This window comes from Ovis canadensis, chromosome 3 (genome assembly GCF_042477335.2).
Source record: "Ovis canadensis isolate MfBH-ARS-UI-01 breed Bighorn chromosome 3, ARS-UI_OviCan_v2, whole genome shotgun sequence".
NCBI lineage: Eukaryota > Metazoa > Chordata > Mammalia > Artiodactyla > Bovidae > Ovis > Ovis canadensis.
This window is the reverse complement of record NC_091247.1, coordinates 85,509,099-85,532,799: the sequence shown is the minus strand read 5'-3', so window position 1 is coordinate 85,532,799 and position 23,701 is coordinate 85,509,099. Positions and strand designations below refer to the sequence as shown.

Genomic DNA, 23,701 nt, shown 5'->3' with positions numbered 1-23,701 from the left:
GGACTGTTTCTCACCCCAGGACCTGCCACATGTAAAAACAGCTGACCCTTGAACAGAAAGGCTTTGAACCATGTGGGTCCCCTTAGATTTGGATCTTTTCAGTAGCTAATACCACAGTACTACACAATCTGTGTTGGCTGAATCTGTGGATGCGGAACCTGACTGTAAGTTTACCCAGCCATCCTGACCTGATAGTTCACTGATGAAGGGTGAATGTGTACATATCCATCGTTCTTGGTGACAAACTTCAACTCATCTGATTTTGGCTGCATTCTGACAGCTCCGGTACTGGTCTTCTGAAATTTCCCCTCTGGGCTTTTCACCTAAACAATACATAGTTATAAGAAAAAAATATGTATGTATTTCCATTGTAGGGTATATCCCGACACAAAATCTTGTTTGAATGCCTTTGCTGCGTCTTCCCTCTCTCTTAGTTTCCTTTTAAAAGCAGTAGAAGCATGCTTGCTTTCTTTTTTTAACCATGAAGAAGTGTGGACATAACTGCAGTAGTCCTGGGTGACTATACCACACACCAGCCACATGGGGGAGAAACCATGCTGATGTCTCAGGTGCGCACTGAGTATCGGGAAAAGAGATCCTGCTGGCAACACTGGCCGGGAATCCGCTGACACCTCCCATACCAGGCCAATACTTCCAAATGACTTTTTCAAAACAGCAAAAAAAAACCCCCTCTATGAATGAATAGACTGTTTCATTTGAAACAACTGAAAAGCTTATGTGCACACACATACCCCCATATTTACTGTAAAAAGCAACAGTACTGTGCAACACAGGGAACAATATTCAATATCTTATAAGAACCTATAATGGAAAATAGTCTGAAAAAATATATAAAACTGAATCACTGCTCTACACCTAAAACTAACACAATACTGTTAATCAACTATACTTCAATAAAAATATATATATACTAGGAAAAATCTCTTGTAATCTCATGATTAAGAAATAAAAATATTTGAGAAACACTTTAGTTTTCTATTAGATCTTCATAATATAGAAATGGAGACAAACAAATGATATAAAATATATACCAAAACTAATATAGGATCACTGTAATGACATGTAATAATTTAACCAATAAATTCCCTATTATTGGAGTTTTAGACCATTCATTCTAGTGCTGTTTATAATTGCAAATATTCTCCTAGCTGTATCTTTACATAAATATGCAATTATTTTCTCATAATAAATCCTTAGAAACGAAACTGCTATCTAGAAAGGGTGGATTAAAGAAATTTTCAAATCACAATCACCTAAAGCCCACAGTTTACGTGAGGGTTCACTCTTGTTGTTGTATATTCCAAGGGTTTGGACAAGTGTGATACGTATCTATCGTTATGGTATCACGCACAGTATTTTTACTGCCCTAAAAAGCTTCTGTGTTGGGCTTATTCATCCCATCCACCCCTGATTTTTCAATTGTCTCCATTGCTTTTACTTGAAAAAAAAATCATTTGGAGAAGCTGCAAATGGTTTCAAAAGCATGCAAGCACTAAGCAAAACTAAGCCATAAAAGAATCAACAGATGTCAGCTGAGTATATAGCAAACAGCTACGAGAAGCGCTCAGTACGCTGACAAATTCACATTCTGAGGTTGACAGGGACGAGATGATCAAACCGCAAGTCCAACACTCCACTCAGGTACAGTTTCCAGAAGAGATCACAGATGTCCCATGGCAAAGCACTGACTTGATTCTGTTCTTATCTAATTTTAGCCCAGAGTAGAAGGCATAATGATGCTAAAGCTGAAGCTCCAGTACTTTGGCCACCTCAGGCGAAGAGCTGACTCATTGGAAAAGACTCTGATGCTGGGAGGGATTGGGGGCAGGAGGAGAAGGGGATGACAGAGGATGAGATGGCTGGATGGCATCACTGACTCGATGGGCGTGAGTCTGAGTGGACTCCAGGAGTTGGTGATGGACAGGGAGGCCTGGCGTGCTGTGATTCATGGGGTCGCAAAGAGTCGGACACGACTGAGCGACTGAGCTGAGCTGAACTGAGAGGGCATAATGGGAGCTGTAGTAGAATCAAATTTCGACCTAAGCCTAGGTTAGTTATGCACAGACTGGCTGACAGTGACATTTATGCCCATTTTGATTTCTGGAATATCATGTCAGAAGGATTAAAAAGGCACCTTATTTTATATAATGAATGTGTTCTTTAAGATTCTATATCTAAACACATTTGGAGAATTGAAGGATTGGAAATATAAACTAAGTTTAAAAGGCTGTGTGTGTGTGTGTCTTTAGATGTTTAATGTGAGTGTCTTAACTTACATCTCTTGGCTACAAATCAAACCAACAAGAAGTGGGGGGGACCAGGAAAACGTTCTGTTACCTGCACTACATTTGGATACAGAGCAGCACACAGCATTGCTGATATCAGCTTGGGGTTCTCAGCATTTGAGTTTGCCTGTGAGAGAAATACAGTGTTAATCTTATAAATAATGTGACTATTTCTGTCTGTGCCTTAGAATTTACTATTATATTTCTTTTGACTTCTATCTTAAAAGCATGTGAAAAATTATTTCTAAGAAAGCAATCTACTCAACTACATTCACACAGGACCCATTCCAAGAAGCCCACAATTATTTTCAAGATCTCTGCAAAGCAGTTATAAAGCCAGTGTTCCTAAGGATCAGTGGAGAGAAAGATTCGGGTTTGTGAGATGTTCACAATTTCTAGAAAGTATTAACTGCACTGAGCGTGACATCAGGTTCATCTTGAATTGTTCTTCCTATAGTTAAATATAAAACTATCCTTGGTTTGAAAAAGGCTGGTCTGATTAAGAAGACATTATTGGAAAGTCTGTTTTATCTCTAATGGACTCACCAAAAATCTATGTAAATAAAACAAAAATAGCAAAAGCAACAAGAAACAGAAAAACCTTTGTTTTTATGAGTGTTAGTTGACATTTGTGGAAAGAAGGAAATCAAGACTGCCACTAACCTATTGCTCCCAGGGCTTAAGTGAAGAAGGCCTACAGGTATTCCTCAGGTAATAGACTAAGTATATGATCATTAAAGAGAAATAAAATAAGAGCTACCTGCACACACTTTACCTCTTCTCCTGTGGCATCCAATATACCATCTCCTCCTCCTTGGGCCCTTTTCTCAATTTCCCTTGCTCGGAGTCCCTCCTTAACAAAGCCAATGTCCGATAACAGTTCAGTGAACTGTCGTTTCAGGCTTGCCATTTCCTGAAACAAGTGGAGAAAGTCTTTAAGCAGAGACACTGACACATCAAAGGCAAAAATGACTACTAAAATGAATTAATTTAGTGGACAGTGGACTCATGGGTTTACCAGACAAGTATGAAGAATATCTTGTCTGTTCATTCCCAGAAGGGCAGTTTTCACTTATACAAACCAGCAGACAGAGTAAAACTGTTACACAGAAATTCACAAATTTCAGAAAACCCAAAGATCATTTAATTGTTCAGTTCAGCTCAGTCGCGCAGTTGTGTCCGACTCTTTGTGACCCCATGAATCGCAGCACGTCAGGCCTCCCTGTCCATCACCATCTCCTGGAGTTCACTCAAACTCATGTCCATCGAGTCAGTGATGCCATCCAGCCATCTCATCCTCTGTCGTCCCCTTTTCCTCCTGCCCCCAATCCCTCCCAGCATCAGTCTTTTCCAATGAGTCAACTCTTCGCATGAGGTGACCAAAGTACTGGCGCTTCAGCTTTAGCATCATTCCCTCCAAAGAACACCCACAGCTGATCTGCTTCAGAATGGACTGGTTGGATATCCTTGCAGTCCAAGGGACTCTCAGGAGTCTTCTCCAAGTTCAAAAGCATCAATTCTTCAGCGCTCAGCTTTCTTCACAGTCCAACTCTCACATCCATATATGACCACTGGAAAAACCATAGCCTTGACGGACCTTTGTTGGCAAAGTAACGTCTCTGCTTTTCAATATGCTATCTAGGTTGGTCATAACTTTTCTTCCAAGGAGTAAGCGTCTTTTAATTTCATGGCTACAGTCACCATCTGCAGTGATTTTGGACCCCAAAAAAATAAAGTCTGACACTGTTTCCACTGTTTCCCCATCTATTTCCCATGAAGTGATGGGACCAGATGCCATGATCTTCATTTTCTGAATGTTGAGCTTTAAGCCAACCTTTTCACTCTTCTCTTTCACTTTCATCAAGAGGCTTTTTAGTTCCTCTTCACTTTCTGCCATAAAGGTGGTGTCATCTGCGTATCTGAGGTTATTGATATTTCTCCTGGCAATCTTGATTCCAGCTTGTGCTTCTTCCAGCCCAGCGTTTCTCATAATGTACTCTGCATATAAGTTAAATAAGCAGGGTAACAATATACAGCCTTGACGTACTCCTTTTCCTATTTGGAACCAGTCTGTTGTTTCATGTCCAGTTTTAACTGTTGCTTCCTGACCTGCATATAGGTTTCTCAAGAGGCAGGTCAGGTGTTTACAAAAAAATTAACTGGATTTTGCACAGGTCTGATTTTTTTCTGGCAATGCTTACAGCCAGAAATGTAGTGTATTGTGATTGGAACCCTAACTCATGGTGCTGTGACCCTGTTCATTTTTCCTACTTCCTTTCTGCTGGGGTCCTTATAGTGCCTTCTCTGAGCTTAAAGCGGTTGGCGTTCTCTCTCAATGGATGCAGAATACCCACCTCAGAAACGTTCCATTTCTCTTACCTTGTAGACTTGCTGGCTCATATTTTCCCCTGGGAATAGGAATACTATTAATTGGTTTAGATTTACACACTCATTCTGTAGCTGAGCACCAGAATGAAAACAAACCTGTTTTTGGCTTCTGTTCAAATACCGGCTGTCTATCAGACAACACAGAAGCAGATGACGCCAATCAAAGGAATGGAAAGCTAAGCAATGGCTCTGTCTCTGATGACAATTTAAGTGTTTTCTTGGACTGTCTCAAGTACAGATGGATAACATGGCAAAAATACAACTGGGATTCAAATATCCCAGAGTTCTATTTCATGACAAGCTTTTATTGGTATCTTATTAAAACTAATTCTATGCTCTAAGCTGGAATTTAGTGAAAAGAAGTAATGGATGAACCTCAAAGATCACTGAAACATCTAAATACAGCCTAATAATCTAACGTAAATAAAGGAAAAAGATCAAATTTAGTAAATATATATATGTAATTTAAAGGTATCTTTTACACTTAAAAGTCTTAAGGACTCAAGGAAATATTATTGTGCTTTACATATAAAATATCTTTAGACCAGTGGTTCTCAACCCTTGCAGCATATGAGAATGACTTGTTGAATTCACAACAAGGAGAATAAACAGATGCTCAGGCCCTACCCCTAGAGATCCAGATGTAACTGGCGTGGGGTGGAATTTGGGCATTTTGCATTTTTTTTAAGCTTCCTCAGGTGAATCTAATGTGTGGCCAAGATTGAAAATCACTGCTTTTCTTATACTTAGATTAAAGCCAGAGCCTCTGTCTTCTCCAAAGGTCTCTTTGTAGTACACCTAAAGGCAGAGAAGGAGGAAGGCAAGTACTGGGATGGTTCTGAGGTCTCTTTTGAACTGTGGTGTTGGAGAAGACTCTTGAGAGTCCCTTGAGGAGATCCAACCAGTCCATTCTGAGGGATATCAGCCCTGGGATTTCTCAGTACTGAGAAACTCCAGTACTTTGGCCACCTCATGCAAAGAGTTGGCTCATTGGAAAAGACTCTGATGCTGGGAGGGATTGGGGACAGGAGGAGAAGGGGATGACAGAGGATGAGATGCCTGGATGGCATCACTGACTCGATGGACATGAGTTTGAATGAACTTCGGGAGACGGTGATGGACAGGGAGGCCTGGCATGCTGCGATTCATGGGGTCGCAAAGAGTCGGACACAACTGAGCAACTGAACTGAACTTCACTGTCAATAAACAAACTCATTCACTCATGCATTCAATGAATTTTACTGGGCATCAACTTGTTCTAAGTACTCTTCTAGGCACTGGGGATATAGAACTGAAGAAAACATAAAATCTCTGCTCTGACGGTCCTTATGGGGTAGAGAGGTAACTAGCTGTCAGGTATGAACATTAGTTTTGTGTTCTATTCCAAAACATCATCTAATATGGAAAGAAAGTCCTTCCACCTCCCTAGCTTTAAAATTTGAGTGAAATGGAGGCTCTATAAATATATACACCATTATTATTCTGGATTTTCATGCTGCTATGGAAAGGGGCCTAAAATATTGTCACAACAGAAGACAGAGCCCTGTCTATGATTATACAAAAGATAATAAACCTTTCTCGTGTACTCGTTTTTGACACAGTAGCCTCTGATGGACAGAAGAATTAATAAAGAAAATCTGAAAAAAAAATAAAAATAAAGAAAATCTGGTTCACTATTTGTTCTTTGGTTTTAGGGAGAAGGTAAGGGATTTGGGGATGGTCATTGATACCTTTGAGACTCAATGAAAGCTTTGGTCTCTTTCTCCAGAATAGTGCACATATGTATAAGGGCGTGACTTTGGAAACAATTTCAGGGGGTTATGGATCCAGGTTAAGGATGTTTGGTATAATCACTGGAAAAAGTGATTTCTAGTAAGCAGTAATCTGCAGAATGGCTACATTCCCATAGCCTCCACGTAAGTTAAACACAGATTCACTGAGAAGAGGAAAAACGGGTGAATTGAAAGGTTCAGCACAGAAGGCCTGATGTCATAGTTCAGGAGTCTGTTTTACACAGCTGGTGAAGCCAAGCATATTCCAAAAATAATGTTTCCAATGTCAAGGTAGGACACGCAAGATAAGCTGCAGCACCCTCTGGTGCACTATGACAGTAAGTGAATGAAACAGATTTCCAAAGAGCAACTCACCTGAAGAACCCTTCCCGACAAGAAGTTTTGTCTGCAGTAATCATGACTTGCACGCATACCTTCTTTCATACTTAGCTGCCATCCCTAAATTTTTGAGAAAACCAAAATGTTATTCTGTCTTTAGTGCTAACTCTGGTAATAAACCTCAGCTATTAGCTTATATACTTACCTTATATGCTCGTAGAAGGGCCAGATAATCACTGTTTGCAAATGCAAATTCTAGCTTTTTCTGGTTAGCTTCCTCTTTTTTATCCCAGGGAGATACCTAAAGGAAGAAAGCCAAGTTTGAAGGACACATTTTACCCAAGGTTTCAAGTGGCACTTTGCTGCTGCTGAAGTCAGGTGCTTGGGAAGTGTGTCGTGTGGGTCAGAATACAAAGTGGGTGACTGGCTAAAAGTAATTATGGTGGTTAAGTGCCAAGCCAACAGCCTTAATTGTCTGTGTGAGTCCGTCTTCCCACTCAAAATGACCTCTATTGGGTTTTTTACTTCCTAGTGGCAAGAAGTCAAAGAGCTACTCATTGTAAAAGCTACATCTAAAATCCAAGATTCTGTTAACTCTGATATCTTCATTTTATAGACTCTTTTTCACCTTTTATACTTCAGTCAGTTCAGTTCAGTCATTCAGTCGTGTCCGACTCTTTGCGACCCCATGAACTCGGCACGCCAGGCCTCCCTGTCCATCACCATCTCCCGGCGTTCACTCAGACTCACGTCCATCGAGTCCGTGATGCCATCCAGCCATCTCATCCTCTGTCGTCCCCTTCTCCTCCTGCCCTCAATCCATCCCCGCATCAGAGTCTTTTCCAATGAGTCAACTCTTCGCATGAGGTGGCCAAAGTACTGGAGCTTCAGCTTCAGCATCATTCCTTCCAAAGAAATCCCAGGGCTGATCTCCTTCAGAATGGACTGGTTGGATCTCCTTGCAGTCCAAGGGACTCTCAAGAGTCCTCTCCAACAGCACAGTTCAAAAGCATCAATTCTTCAGCACTCAGCCTTCTTCGCAGTCCAACTCTCACATCCATACACGACCAAAGGAAAAACCATAGCCTTGACTAGACAGACCTTAGTCGGCAAAGTAATGTCTCTGCTTTTGAATATACTATCTAGGTTGGTCATAACTTTTCTTCCAAGGAGTAAGCATCTTTTAATTTCATGGCTACAGTCACCATCTGCAGTGATTTTGGAGTCCAAAAAAATAAAGTCTGACACCGTTTCCACTGTTTCCCCATCTATTTACCATGAAGTGATGGGACCAGATGCCATGATATTTGTTTTCTGAATGTTGAGCTTTAAGCCAACTTTTTCACTCTCCTCTTTCACTTTCATCAAGAGGCTTTTTAGGTCCTCTTCACTTTCTGCCATAAGGGTGGCGTCATTTGCATATCCAAGGTTATTGATATTTCTCCCGGCAATCTTGATTCCAGCTTGTGTTTCTTCCAGTCCAGCATTTCTCATGATGTACTCTGCATATAAGTTAAATAAGCAGGGTGACAATATACAGCTTTGATGTACTCCTTTTCCTATCTGGAACCAGTCTGTTGTTCCATGTCCAGTTCTAACTGTTGCTTCCTGACCTGCATACAGATTTCTCCAGAGGCAGGTCAGATGGTCTGGTATTCCTATCTCTTTCAGAATTTCCCACAGTTTATTGTGATTCACACAGTCAAAGGCTTTGGCATAGTCAATAAAGCAGAAATAGACGTTTTTCTGGAACTCTCTTGCTTTTTCCATGACCCAGCAGATGTTGGCAATTTGATCTCTGGTTCCTCTGCCTTTTCTAAAACCAGCTTGAACATCAGGGAGTACACGGTTCACGTATTGCTGAAGCCTGGCTTGGAGAATTTTGAGCATTATTTTACTAGCATGTGAGATGAGTGCAATTGTGCAGTAGTTTGAGCATTCTTTTGCATTGCCTTTCTTTGGAATTGGGATGAAAGTCCCCCCTATTTCTATACCCATAATTCATGCTTTTTCCTCTTAAAAATACAGGTTCTCCTTTTCCCTAGAAATTAGTGACATTAGCTGAGAACTTAATTTTCACTGCCTTCTTTCACTATAATATACACATGTATCAATACAACATACACATGTATCAGTACTATAGGTACCAGCATGTTACACTGAGGCCCTAGTATCACACTGACAGTCAATCTAAACCAACTATGGTGCTTCTTTCTAAATTTGTATATCTGTACACCTTTACAGGTAACACAGTAATATTAAAATTTTATTTATTTCTACTTGAAAATAAAATTTCTTCTGTTTTAGGAAGGCTAGTGGAGAAAGGATTACATTTGGGAATCATGCTTACAGAACCCAGCAAAGGACAGGTGTTCAGTTTTGGCTAAGGGTGACACCAGTATTTCTAATGAACAATTTCTATATTCCAGTAAAAGAAAACAGCCAATGAGAGGCTATTTAGATTACATGAGAATAGGCAGTGGAGGTATTGCTCACATCAGTACTGACTGTTGCTGAGTAAGCTACATCACCCAGTCTGGTCCTTGGTTTTGTTAACTGTTATTAAATGAAGAGGCTGAACTAAGATCTTTTTGTAGATCTGTGAGTTTACAATTCCATGACGTATAACATTAAAACTGAAGAAAATTATTGCATCTCTCTATTCCCTATCTATCTGAGATAAGCCCTGGTGAAAATAAAGGCAGATTGACACCCTACTCAATACCAATAACAATAATTCATTCTCAAGTCTACATGGAATACTTTCCAGAATAAAGCATATGCTTAGCCATAAAACAAAGATCGTAACAAGTTTTAAAGGACTAAAATAATACAAAGTATATTCTCTGACTACAACAGAATGAAACTAGAAGTCAATAACAGGAAAAAACTGGGAAACTCATAGATGCATGGACATTAAACACCACATGCCTAAATAACCAATGAGTCATAGAAGAACCGAAAAGGGAAATTAGAAAATACTTGAATGCAAATGAAGACGCAACATACCAAAACTTATGGGATGCAGCTAAAGCCGTCCATAGAAGAAAATTTATAGCTGTATATGTCTATATTAAAAAAGAAGAAAGATCTCAAATCAATAACCTAACCTTTCACTTTAAGACACTGGGAAATGAACTAAAACTGAAACAAATAGAAGAAAATAAATCACAGAAATTAATAAAATAGAGAACAGAAAAACAGTAGGGAAAATCAATGAAATCAAAAGCCGGTTCTCTGAAAAGATCAACAAAATTGATAAACCTTTAGGCAAGCTGATCATGAGAAAAAGAGAGAAGGCTCAAATTACTAGAATCAGAAATGAAGAGTAACATTATTACCAGGCTCTCAGAAATAAAAAGGACTATAAAATACTATGAGTGTTTGTATGTTAATAAGTTAGGTAATTTAGCTGAAATGGACAAATTCCTAGAAAAATGCAAATGACTCAAAAAGAAACAGATAATCTGAATATACCTATAACAAGTAAAGAGGTTTAATTATTAAAAAAACTAACCACAAAGAAAAGCCCACGTGACTTCACCACTGAATTATACCAAGCATTTAAAGAATTAATTCCTCACAAAATCTTCAAAAAAAAAAGTTGGCAAGAACACTTCCCAAATTATCATGTGGCCAGTATTACTCTGATACCAAAGCCAGATAAAGACATCACAAGGAAGGAATACTACAGACCAGCATCGCTCATAAATGATATAAAAATCCTCAAAACACTAACAAAAAGAACAAAATTGGAGGACTCACACTTCCTGATTTCAAAACTTACTACAAAACTATTCGAGTTTTGTATTTTGAATCAAAATAGTGTGAAACTGGCATAAGTAAACATATAATTCAATGGAATAGAATTAAGAATCCAGAAATAAAACCATATATTTATGGTTAATTGACTTTTTATAAGATGCAAAGACTATCCAATGGGGAAAGAATAGCCTTTTCAACAAATGGTGATGGGACAATTGGATAGTCACATGCAGAGCAATGAAGCTGGACTCTTACTTCACATTATATACAAAAACTAACTCAAAATGGAGCGAAAACCATAATGTAATGTAAGAGCTAAAACTATAAAACTTTTAGGAAAAAATATACAGATAAATTTTCATTGCTTTGGATTTAGCAATGAATTCTTAACCATTACAGCAACAGTTTGAGCAACAAAAAACTAAATAAACTGGAATTCATAAAAATAAGAACTTGTATTTCAAAGAACAGATCAAGAAAGTGAAAAAGGCAAACCACAGTGCAGGAGAAAACATTTGCACATCACATATCTGTTAAAGAACTTATATCCAGAATGTCTAAAGAATGCTTAGAACTCAATAATAAAAGGACAAATAACCCAATTAAGAAATGGGCAAACTATCTGAAGACATTTCTTGTCAGATATACAAATGGACAAGAAGAAAATGAAAAGATGTTTAATATCATTAGCCATTAGAGAAATACAGTTCAAAGACCACAAATTCACAGCATGTAGGATAGTTAAAAGAAAAGTCAGATAATAGCAAGTGTTAGTCAGGATGTGGAGAAATTACAATCCTGATAAAATGCTGGTCAAGTGTAAAATGTAGCTACTCTAGAAGAGTCTGGAAGTTCCTCAGAAAGTTAAATAAACAGCTAGTATTTGACCAAATTATTTCACTCCTAGGTCTTACACCTAAGACAAATGAAAACATATGTTCACATAAAAACATGTACATGGAAGTTTATAGCCAAAGGTGGAAATAATCCCAAATGTCCTTCAAGTGCTGCATGGATAAACGAATTGTGGTACACCCAAACAAAGAATATTATTTGGCCATAAGAGGAATGAAGTACTGATACATACTATAACATAGATGAATCTTAAATGCATTATGCTAAGTGAAGAAGTTGATCACAAAACACTATATATTATTTCATTAATATGAGATGTCCAGAAAAGGCAAATCTATGAACACAGAAAGCCAGCTGGTGGTTGCTTGAGGATGGAGGAGATGGGGAGATTAGAGGGAAATAGGAGAGTGATAAATAAGGTTTTTTATGAAGTGACAAAAACATTCCAAAACTGACTAGGGTGATGACTGCACAATACTAAAAACGACAGTGCACTTTAAATGGGTGAATTATATTTCAATAAAGCTGATAAAAATGTAGTCCAGTGTATTTATTGTTTTTTAAAATCATGCAGGGACACTTATTTTTTTTATTTTACTATAATGGGCAAGTAAAGGAGATACAGAAAAAGCATATTTAGATGATTTAAATATGCTGGGTCTCTAGTTCTTAATCTGCTTGGGGCATGGATTTCTTTGAAGATCTGATAAAAATTTTAGACATTGTGCCTTGAAAGAGCCACATGTAATACACTCAGAAGAAAAATTTTAAGGGGCTCACATAACCCTGAAGCAGCCCCATGGTCCCCTTAGACCCTTATGGACTCCAGCTGAGATGAATGCTGTTTACTTACAAAAGGAGACTTAAAAGCTAAACTGGCAGCAATGGTGAGAGCAGGATCCAAACAGCGGAAGATAGACCCAAACAGCATTAGTTTGCCGATTCTCACATCGACAGGCAAAGAGGCCAAGTGATACCCTAGAGGGGTCAGTGTTTCGTCTGGAGTTAATGCTCCCAAGTCTCGTAATCGTATTTTTGAGGCACGGAGAGAATCAGTGTGCGGGGGTTCAATGAGCCGAGAGAACACAGCCTGGAGATTGTGAGTGCTAAACATCTCTAAAATTTTAACTCTGAAAGAAGAAAACAAAACAATTGTCAATTTTATTTCTGGTGGGATGACACAAAGAAGTAAGCTTCTGCCATGAATGAATAATAATTTACAATTTCCCAAATATCTGCTTTTATAAACCAAACAATGTCAGTTTAAATAAATTAAAACAAAACAAAACAAAACCTCTTATGTCTTGTACTTCTCCTAGCAATAAATTGCAGAAACACTTTCAGATTCTGAAATTTACTGAGATTTGAAATATATTTCTCTCTATAAACTTCCAAAATACTTTTCTCTGTAACAGTGGATTCAAATCACAAAATAACATTGAAATGATCCACCTATTCTCTTTCCCACATCTGAAATTGCACAGCAATTGTTCATGAAATTAATGTGCATTGTGTCCTGCCTGTGGCAGCTCTTGAAAAGCTGTTTTTAAATTATGAATTTAGGTAATTTTTGAAAGAGAAAAATTTAATATGTAAAAAGTTTACTTTACTTACAATTCCTTTACATTTTTACTAATGTAATAGAAGGACCTCGAAATACACCAATTGGATAAAAGAAGAGCATAATATCTTTGTACAAGCAACTTTTTTCCCTTTGGGGTAACATTTTATGAGCATTCTCTCTCAAAACAATGACTTGGTCAAAGGGCATAGATAGCTTTAGAGTTCTTATAAAATGCTATGCAAATTTTCAGAAAGGCTGAACCAAAGGTTTCCCAGCTTCAGTAACATCAAGTTTAATCATTCATTCACTATATTCCATTTTATGATATTTGTTCTTGTTTGTTCACCAGGTAAATAATGGTGTTTTAAGTTGCTTTTGTTCACTTTGTTCTAATTGATGATGAGGGTGCAGATTTTCCCCTGTGATGACTGAATGTTGGTGCTGCCCTAGCAGAAATTTCTTGGTAAGTTAGATTACTTTCTTGACTTATAAGTGTTATTGTTAAGCTCTATTTTAAGGCCATCCTCTGCAATGCAAGAAATCTTGATGTGAAGCAATATGGTAAAGGCAACACTGGAGAGCTCTTTGCAAATGAATGAGTGTGTCCAAGTGCATGCTTAGCAAAACATCTTGTACTAAAAAAAAGAAAACATGGAACGTAGGGTGAGAAACACTGGGACCTTTTGGAAGCAGGACACGAGGACCAATGTGTACCTCAGACAGAGCTGTTCCAATGGCACTCTCTGTATTTCTGGTAGCTGCTGCTTTAGAAGTTGGTGATTGAAGTGATGGCTGGTGAATAAATGGAAGCAGACCCCAGACGCTACACGACCTGCTCGACCTTTTCTTTGCAGGGCATTGGCTTGAGAGACAAAAGTATCCTCTAAACTTTCCATCCCTTTGCTGGCATCATATCTATAAAGTAAAGGAAAAGGTAAAAAGGAGTCACATTATAAAAATGTGGCCAAGATTTTATTTGGCATGGACAGATCAGATGAACCGCTCTACTTCTGTTGAAGGACAGTGTTCCTGCATGTTCTGGGATAGTTGAGTGCTAAGCGTTAATTTAAATGGCTTCTTTAGTATATACCACATTCAGTTTTTTCTATTCAACTTTAAAAAAATTATTTTTCATTTATTTGATATATGCACACTTCATGAAATGATTACCAGTCTTCTGGTAATTAACATATCCATCACCTCCCATACCAATTCTTTTTCATTCAAGTACATGTAAAGCATATGAATGAAAAAAGAAAAATAATTATTTCTAAGGTAAAATTTTAAACTCTCACCTCTGTTTGGGAGGGAATGTAAGAAACACTTATATATCTACAGAGTTTGCATAAAGATTTTTCAAAGAATAATCTACATAGCTTAATAGCATTAGCCTTTAACAGCTGTGTTGCTCCAATTGAGGCATCTTTAGCCCCTCTTTTACATCACCAAAAGAGGATACCTCTTTTCTTTCATTTTCCCAGAATCGATGACATAGACAACATCATCGATGGTTATGGATGTCTCAGCAATGTTGGTGGAAATTATAATCTTAGTTACACCCATAGGAGGTTTTACAAACACAGCCTGCTGCTCTTCACTGGATAAAGATGAATGAAGTGGGTGAATAACACATCTAAAAAAACAAAAAAACAAAAACATATTGAGTGTTCTAGCACAAAACACTGAAATCAGGTTATAATGGGTGGATTTCTATTAAAGCAATATGACTCCCAAAACGAGCAGCTTCTCTACAACCTGTCCTTAGAAGATCCAAGTCTTCTAAGTGAAAAGGCTTTTCCTGACCCTTACAAAGTACTTACTGAGTTCTATGAACTAAAAACCTTGCATCAACTTGGGAAAAGCTGGAGTGTAATTCAGTAGTAAATAATTAATAAGAATAAATAGTTGATATTCTACAAGTAACCCAAGCCCAGCGCACACTAACCAAACAAGAATTTTTTTCCCCTACGCTTAATGCCAGAGAGAGACAGAGACAGTCTCTCTAAGAAACTTCATTCTTCTATTTCTAGGGGGTGTTCATCTGTCAAGTAGTTGTTCCCTCAGTTATGAAGACATACCCAGTGTTTTCTGCTACTGGAAGAGGAACCACTGAAAACCGTTTTTTCTCAAAATGGTAGCATTTATTTGTTGTTATTAACACTGGCTTCTTTAATCCCTGGTATTTGGCAACTGAAATAGCAGTTGACCATTGAACAATCCAGGGATTAGGGGGAGCCAATCCTCTGTGCAGTCAAAAACTCACATATGATTTATAATCAGGCTTTTGTTATGCGGTTCCTCTGTACCTGTGGTTCCGCATCCATGGATTTAACCAACTACAGATCATGCAGTACTACAGTCTCTATCACTGACAAAAAAATTTGAAACCCATATTGTTCCAGGGTTAACTGTACATGCAATTGTTCTGAGATACTATGCTAAGTGAAGAGAAACATTTTTATATAATGGAATAGAGCTATGAATTGACTTCCTGAAACAAACTGCTTTGTCTATTCCCAGCTGGCATAAACAAACATATTCTTGATGAGTGACACTAGGATCTAAAGAGGGTGACGACAGTCAAAGAGATCTTTCTGGTAATTCGTTTTCACATATAATTGCAACAGATGATTAAGAATATAAAAAGCAATTACTTACCGATTACTACGTCTATTGTTGAAAAGAGAATTAGACTGGAGCTGTTCATATAGCATTTTGATTTCTGCTAGTCCCGGTAAAAATACGAGTATAGCACCTGGGTATATAAAAAGAGTTGGACCATAAAAAAGGCTGAGCCCTAAAGAATTGATACTTTTGAATTGTGGTGCTGGAGAAGACTCTTGAGAGTCCTTTGGAATGCAAGGAGATCAAACCAGTCAATCCTAAAGGAAATCAACCCTGAACATTCACTGGAAGGACTGATGCTAAAACTGAAACTCCAATAATCTGGCCACCTGATGAGAAAAGCCGACTCACTGGAAAAGAACCTGATGCTGGGAAATATTGAAGGCAAAAGGAGAAGGGGACAATAGAGGATGAGATGGTTAGATGGCATCACAGACTCCATTGACATGAACCTGAGCAAACTCCAGAAGATAGTGAAGGACAGGGAAGCCTGGCTAGCTGCAGTCCATGGGGTTGCAAAGAGCCAGACACGACTTAGTGACTGAACAACAACAGTCAGAAAACAACAACAAAAGAATCAATCTGATAGATGCAAAAAAGAAAAAACTATTATAGATTATAAGTTTAAATGAAAAATGTAATAATCTGAGACTTTTTCACCATCAATTTTCTCTTCTTTGTAAAGTGAAAGTCACTTAGTCATGTCCGACTCTTGTGACCCCATGGACTATAGCCTGCCAGGCTCCTCTGTCTATGGAATTTTCCAGGCAAGAATAATGGAGTGGGTTGCCATTTCCTACCCCATGTCTTTGTAAAGTCACCAGGGAATTAAGTGGAAAACAAACTTTTAAAATACATTTTCTGACTTAATAACTAAAAAATGAATGAGGTATTGCATCTTTCTAAAACAGAAAAAAATATGACATGTAGAAAAATATAATGGACAGAGGAGCCTGGTAGGCTACAGTCCAAGGGGTCGCAAAGAGTTGGACACGACTGAGTGACTTTACATTACATAAGAATCATTAGCAAAGCTCGTTAAACATACTTCTTCAATGCACTGGCTCTGACATTCTCTTTCTATAGAGTTATCCTTCTAATCTTACAAGACAGGAAGACTCTTCTCTACATTACTAAGTCAAATCCATAAACATTTCACTGGAAATGAGGAAAAGGAGCTATAACTGGCCAACCAATCTGGTAATCTAAATTCAGATATGTGTTGAAGAGGCCATACAGAAACTAACCATGCCATAAACATGGCTTATGGGTTTTAAAATTTTACATTAAAGATAATAAACAGTGATAAGTGATTATAGTATATTTCTGTGTTAAGAACAGTCACTCAGCAATAGACACCTTTTGTGCTTCATTCAGAGAGGAAACTGACACTCTTCAACAGCACCTCCTTTAATCTCACAAATACTTATTGGGTACCTTTGTCAGCTCTGTGCTAGGTACAATGGAAGGTAAAACAAAGATCTGCCCACAAGGAGCTAATGACCAATTATTTATCATGCTATTTCTCCCCATAAAATAAATAAGGAAACTAAATTATTACAAAAATTGAACTCTGAAGTGAGAAGGACAAAAGACATCTTTCAGTGTTCATTCTAATACTTCATAGTTTACAAATAATGTTCATATGGATTATCTCCATTTGATCCTCATAACCACCTGTTAAGAAGAGTATTAGTACCCTTAAGGTCCGAGTCACATAGTCAGGTAACAGAGCTTAACAGGAAGGGTGTGTGAACACAAATACGGGGTGTCTGGTACCAGATCTATGCTCTTTCCATTACATACCTCATGCTTCACTCTATAAAGTAACACAAAATTTAAGAGTGGTAAAATAATCTATATGGAGTGGGAAAAACTGTATATTTCTATGTGCCTTTGATCTGCTCTGCACTCATGGCTTGGCCATCAGTATCAAGGTTATCTTTAATATTCACATATATGTTACCAACTGCCTAATCACTACATCAACTTTACTTTGAATTCAGATAACTTTCCAACATTTGACTGCTATACTTTAATTTTTTCAGTAATAGTCATTTCCTTTGGGATGAAATCAGGTATTTAATCCCGTGATAATGCATTAACCAACACTGGCTATTTGCCAAGCAGTGAGAAACAAGGCACTTCAATAATTCTACGTGTTTCACATGTTTCTTTAGAAAATACCACATAATGATTAAAATCTAGGCAGCCACTAAGCACTGGGTCATAAGCACATAATAAAATTTTCTGATCTATGATTCCACTTAATTATCACTCAACAATGTTGCAGCTATTTATGCAACAAATATTTATTCCATACCTAAATATTCCTGGTACTGTTCTGGGTCTTAGGAACATCCCTCAGACCCTAGAACAGAATTAAGAAATCCTTATTCATTCTTAAAGAGTTTATATTCTACTAAAGAGGACCATGGGAAAGACTAGAGATCTCTTCAAGAAAATTAGAGATACCAAGGGAACATTTCATACAAAGATGGGATCGATAAAGGACAGAAATGGTATGGACCTATCAGAAGCAGAAGATATTAAGAAGAGGTGGCAAGAATACACAGAAGAACTGCATAAAAAAGATCTTCAAGACCAAGATAATCACGATGGTGTGATCACTCACCTAGAGCCAGACATCCTGGAATGTGAAGTCAAGTGGGCCTTAGAAAGCATCACTATAAACAAAGCTAGTGGAGGTGATGGAATTTCAGTTGAGCTTTTTCAAATCCTGAAAGATGATGCTGTGAAAGTGCTGCACTCAATATGCCAGCAAATTTGGAAAACTCAGCAGTGGCCACAGGACTGGAAAAGGTCAGTTTTCATTCCAATCCCAAAGAAAGGCAATGCCAAAGAATGTTCAAACTACCGCACAACTGCACTCATCTCACACGCTAGTAAAGTAATGCTCAAAGTTCTCTAAGCCAGGCTTAATGAACCGTGAATTTCCAGATGATCAAGCTGGTTTTAGAAAAGGCAGAGGAACCAGAGATCAAATTGCCAACATCCGCTGGATCATCAAAAAAGCAAGAGTTCCAGAAAAACATCTATTTCTGCTTTATTGACTATGCCAAAGCCTTTGACTGTGTGGATCACAATAAACCGTGGAAAATTCTAAGAGAGATGGGAATACCAGACTACCTAACCTGCCTCTTGAGAAACCTATATGCAAGTCAGGAAGCAACAGTTAAAACTGGACATGGAACAACAGACTGGTTCCAAATAGGAAAAGGAGTACATCAAGGCTGTATATTGTCACCCTGCTTATTTAACTTATATGCAGAGTACATCATGAGAAATGCTGGGCTGGAAGAAGCACAAGCTGGAATCAAGATTGTGGGGAGAAATATAAAAAACCTCAGCTATGCAGATGACACCACCCTTATGGCAGAAAGTGAAGAGGAACTAAAAAGCCTCCTGATGAAAGCAAAAGAAGAGAGTGGAAAAGTTGGCTTAAAGTTCAACATTCAGAAAATGAAGATCATGGCATCTGGTCCCATCACTTCATGGGAAATAGATGGGGAAACAGTGGAAACAGTGTCAGATTTTATTTTTTTGGACTCCAAAATCACTGCAGATGGTGACTGCAGCCATGAAATTAAAAGATGCTTACTCCTTGGAAGAAAAGTTATGACCAACCTAGATAGCATATTGAAAAGCAGAGACATTACTTTGCCAACAAAGGTCTGTCTAGTCAAGGCTATGGTTTTTCCTGTGGTCATGTATGGATGTGAGAGTTGGACTGTGAAGAAAGCTGAGCGCCGAAGAATTGATGCTTTTGAACTGTGATGTTGGAGAAGACTCTTGAGAGTCCCTTGGACTGCAAGGAGATCCAACCAGTCCATTCTGAAGGAGATTAGCCCTGGGATTTCTTTGGAAGGAATGATGCTAAAGCTGAAACTCTAGTACTTTGGCCACCTCATGCGAAGAGTTGACTCATTGAAAAAGACTGATGCTGGGAGGGATTGGGGGCAGGAGGAGAAGGGGACGACAGAGGATGAGATGGCTGGATGGCATCACAGACTCGATGGACGTGAGTCTGAGTGAACTCCAGGAGATGGTGATGGACAAGGAGGCCTGGCGTGCTGCGATTCATGGGGTCACAAAGAGTCAGACACAACTGAGCGACTGAACTGAACTGAACTGAAAGGAGACCATTAGTAAGCAGAACTTTAATTTTGGATAGTGTTAAAAGTACTATAATAAAAATGAAACCCATTTTTGGGTATTATGACAGAGTGAAGGAAGAGACAACAGACAGGGTGGTCAGAGAAGACTTCTCTGGAGAGAAGACATTTGATGGAAACCTGACTGATGTGAAAGATCCAGTTATGAGATCTGGGGATTTATTCATCCTGGGGATAAGGGGCTACATATGAGGTAAGAAGGCCATGAAGACAGTGAGCAAGGCGACTGCTCTGTGTTAATAACACAGAGATTGCCCTGTGTTATTAACAGGAGGAGGAGGAGTAATAACAGTCATAATAAAAACAATGTTAAATAGACTAGCATAATTTTAACACTGTTGGGGCAGTAGCTACTGGGCATTAATTATACACCAGGCACTGTGCTAAGTGTTTTATATATGGTTTCTTTTAATCCTCAAAATAGGATTTATTATTGTCTTTGTTTTACCACAAGGAGCCTGAGGCATAGAAAAGATAAGGGCTTTATCATCCAAGGTTACAGAGTAGACAACAGGAAGTTTAACAGATTCTCCAAAGTCTGTTCTCTTGACCCCATGGTCCTGTGGTCTCCAACTGTCTAGTCTTCACGTGACTCAAACACTCACTACTAGATTCCCATTTAGCCAGGGACTCCCAGATGGTGCAGTGGTGAAGACTCTGCCTGCCAATGAAGGAGATGCAAGAGATGTGGGTTTGATCCCTTGGTTGGGAAGACCCCCTGGAGGACGAAATGGCAACCCACTCCAGTATTCTTGCTGGGAAAATTCCACAGACAGAGAAGCCTGGTGGGCTTCAGTTCAAGGGTTGCAAAGAGTCAGATATGACTCAGCGATTGAGCAGGCATGCACAGAGGCAAATGAGTGTTCAACAGGTAGATACCTAGGCTTCTTTTCAGCCTTCTTCCTTTTGGACTTCGTATTGTTAACATCCTTTTACTCAAGTGGGTAAAAGGTAAAATTTCCCCCTGAAAAATCTAATAAGGAACTTTACAACAACTGGGGATGGAAACTGGGGTGAGGGCTCCAGGAAGATAGGCTGTTCCCACAAACCCCACTGTGTCAGGAAGGACGGTCCCTGCCCTTGGCCAGCTCACACTTAAGACAAGCAACAGTTACCTGGAGGGTAGGAGTGCTTTCCATCCACAATCCACTCTAACAAGGCCTCGATTAATTCAAGATTAACCTTTTCAAAATCCATAATGGACATTGTTTTGATGACTGATTTGCTAACTCCTGCAAGAAAGGTAAAAATAATAAAGATATTAATAGTTTTATACCTTATTGAAGAAAATATGCCTGGGAACTAGCTGTATCTTGATTTAATAACACAGATGTTCATACTGAATGCACTGAAATGAACTTTTTCCCTTTAGTCTCTCAGAAAGTACAAGCTCACTAGAAGCACTTTGTTACCTGAAGAGCAGGCTCCTGGCTCTGCTTCAAAGGGCCAGAGAGGCAGCTTTTTACTGTCTTCCTTCCTTCCCCTTTTATCTATCATGCATCTATTGACAGTTCAAGTTCTAGAAATAAGACTCAAAGTGCAATGTATTTCAGAAAACCCTTCCAGATTTAATCAAGTTTTAAGTCACATCAGACGAAAGCCCAGCTAACAGTCACTATAAAAATCAAAGCACACAGACCACAGCTTCAGCATCACTTTTACAACAGTGACTTTTAACTTTTAGATTCCTTTGAGAAAATCGTAAAAGTTACGAATCTTCCCTGAAAAATACATGTGATTTAATGGCTTCACCAACACCCCTGAAGTCTACCCACAGACCCTCAGGTTGAGGGTCTACAATCTCCTTCTAATACACATGAGGCCTAGTAAAAGACATAGCTCCTTATGTTGCACTATAAGCCTCAGCTCCTTTTAGAAACAAACAGCAGGGGCTTCCCTTGTGGTCCAGTGGCTAAGACTCTGCACTCCCAATGCACGGAGCCTGGGTTCCATCCCTGGTCAGGGAACTACACCCCACATGCCATAACTAAGAGTTTACATGCACCAACTACAACAAAACAAAGTCCCCAAACCAAACAAACGAACAGCATAAACTGGGGGAGACTAACTCTCCAAAGATAGCTGCCCTTTCCTTTGGGTCTTCCTAATGACCCATCACCTGAAACAGAATCTAACCACAGCAAAATAACTGTAGTTGGTATCAAGGAAGGGAAGCTTCCTATATTTTGCTGAAAAGCTTGAAAAGAGGCAAAAGCCATTTTTAAACAATGCTGTCCTAACAGTGAACCATATGTCAGTAAAAAATCAAACAAAGGAAGAAACAGGCTATACAAGCAAAGACGTGGATGGTGTGGAAGGCAGAGCAGGAATCATTTTTATTTGCCAAGATTCCAAATAGCCAGACTTTTCCAAAAGGAGAACCAGTTAATTGAAAAAAAAAGGAAACAAAAAATATGTTTTTAATTTAAAAAGTTCAGCAGGGCTTACTAATCAATTATGTATTTTAAAAGACTTATTATTCTCTTTCAACTAGAAAAAGTTTTAAAAATTGAGCTAGGGAACAACATTTAATTTTCTGAAAGGTGAAAGAAAGCACTGAGATCAGCTAGATAGAAGTCATTGTTTCAGAGGGAGAGGGAGACTAAGAGAAGCTAAGAGACCTGCCCAGCATCACACAGAAAACAGCAGAAGAGCCAGGCTCCTGACCGCAAATCCTTAGAAAAGATTTCTCAGAGGCACTTTCGGAACTTCTGTGTCCCTGTGCTGGACATTAGAAGGACTGTGACTTAGATCCAGTCATAATTCTTAAAGAAAACTCTGGAATTTCAAAAGAGAAACAAAAGAGAGTCCTGTTAACTCTTGTAACAGAATAAGGAGATGGGAACTGTCAGCTGGTATGAAGTACAGAAAGAACACAAACATTTGAGTCATTCTCACCAGAATCATAAATCTGCACTGACTGACTGGGCCCTATGCTGCTGATCTGTATTGTCTTATTCAATCTCCTAAATAACCACATTCTATAGACAAGGAAACCAGCAACAGAGAGGATGGAGAACTCGCATCTGACTGGGCTATGACAGCCTGGGGAGCTAAGCCCAGGTCTGTAGGATACAAGTCTATGCTCTTAACCTTGCTTCCCAGGATGCTGGGAAGATGAAGTGAAACGTTTGGGAGCTATGTGAATCTTCCTGAACAGCAGAACAAATGGCTATTGCCCTAGTTCCTTTATGATCACCATTTCCCACGCAGGACTGAGTCCCTGGTGGAAGGAGGAAAAGGAAAACTCACTTGCCTTTTCTGCTACAGAAGTAGCAAGGATCTGAGGCCCTTACACCTTGCAAGGTAAACAGTTTTTTTTTGGAAGGACCAAGAAGAGTTGGGATGGCAATCTAGGGAAAAGAGAACAGGAAAAGCAGCTGAGACCTGTCTAGGCTTTAAAAAGAAAGCAAAAGTATTCATCTTAGGATCTCTATGGATTCAGCCCAGCTGAACATATGGAAGGCTATCTAGGAACAAAGATGGGTGGGATCTAGCATGGGAGGAGAGAGTACTTCACAACATAGGTAAAGCACTCAGCACAGGGTGGACCCTAAAAAAAGATTTTTTAGGCCTATTTTAGGTCATTTTCCATGCCCACTGAATAATGTTAAAACTAGTAGGTGAAATTTTGAGGATATTTAAATAGTTTCAAATCTCTCTCTACAACTGACTCATTAACTACCAAGGGAATAAATAACAACTACACAGAGAAGAAACACAGGCATTGTCTTAATCAGTTGGTCAAAGTTAACACTGCCAATAATGGGACAAGGCAGCATCATATGCCTCCTGATAGCATGCACTGAGAACAAGGTTCAACATTGTTTCTGTGGTTTTCTAACCAAAAACACATAACCTAAAATTAACCATTAGGCAACACTAGACAAA

General features: G+C 38.7%; 1 protein-coding gene across 8 annotated transcripts in view; it reads right to left on the bottom strand.

Annotated features, from left to right (window-relative positions):
- Positions 1-23,701, bottom strand: part of DHX57 (DExH-box helicase 57) — a 66,945-nt gene that overhangs the window by 5,770 nt on the left and 37,474 nt on the right. For all 8 annotated transcript variants that reach the window (XM_069580463.1, XM_069580461.1, XM_069580465.1 and 5 more), the window contains 10 exons: positions 20,926-21,042; positions 15,648-15,744; positions 14,449-14,622; positions 13,704-13,904; positions 12,279-12,555; positions 7,011-7,106; positions 6,842-6,925; positions 3,082-3,219; positions 2,359-2,433; positions 189-323 (listed from right to left, as the gene is read on the bottom strand). In XM_069580463.1, the coding sequence (XP_069436564.1) occupies positions 189-323; positions 2,359-2,433; positions 3,082-3,219; positions 6,842-6,925; positions 7,011-7,106; positions 12,279-12,555; positions 13,704-13,904; positions 14,449-14,622; positions 15,648-15,744; positions 20,926-21,042 (1,394 nt within the window). The remainder of the gene's footprint in view (positions 1-188; positions 324-2,358; positions 2,434-3,081; positions 3,220-6,841; positions 6,926-7,010; positions 7,107-12,278; positions 12,556-13,703; positions 13,905-14,448; positions 14,623-15,647; positions 15,745-20,925; positions 21,043-23,701) is intronic.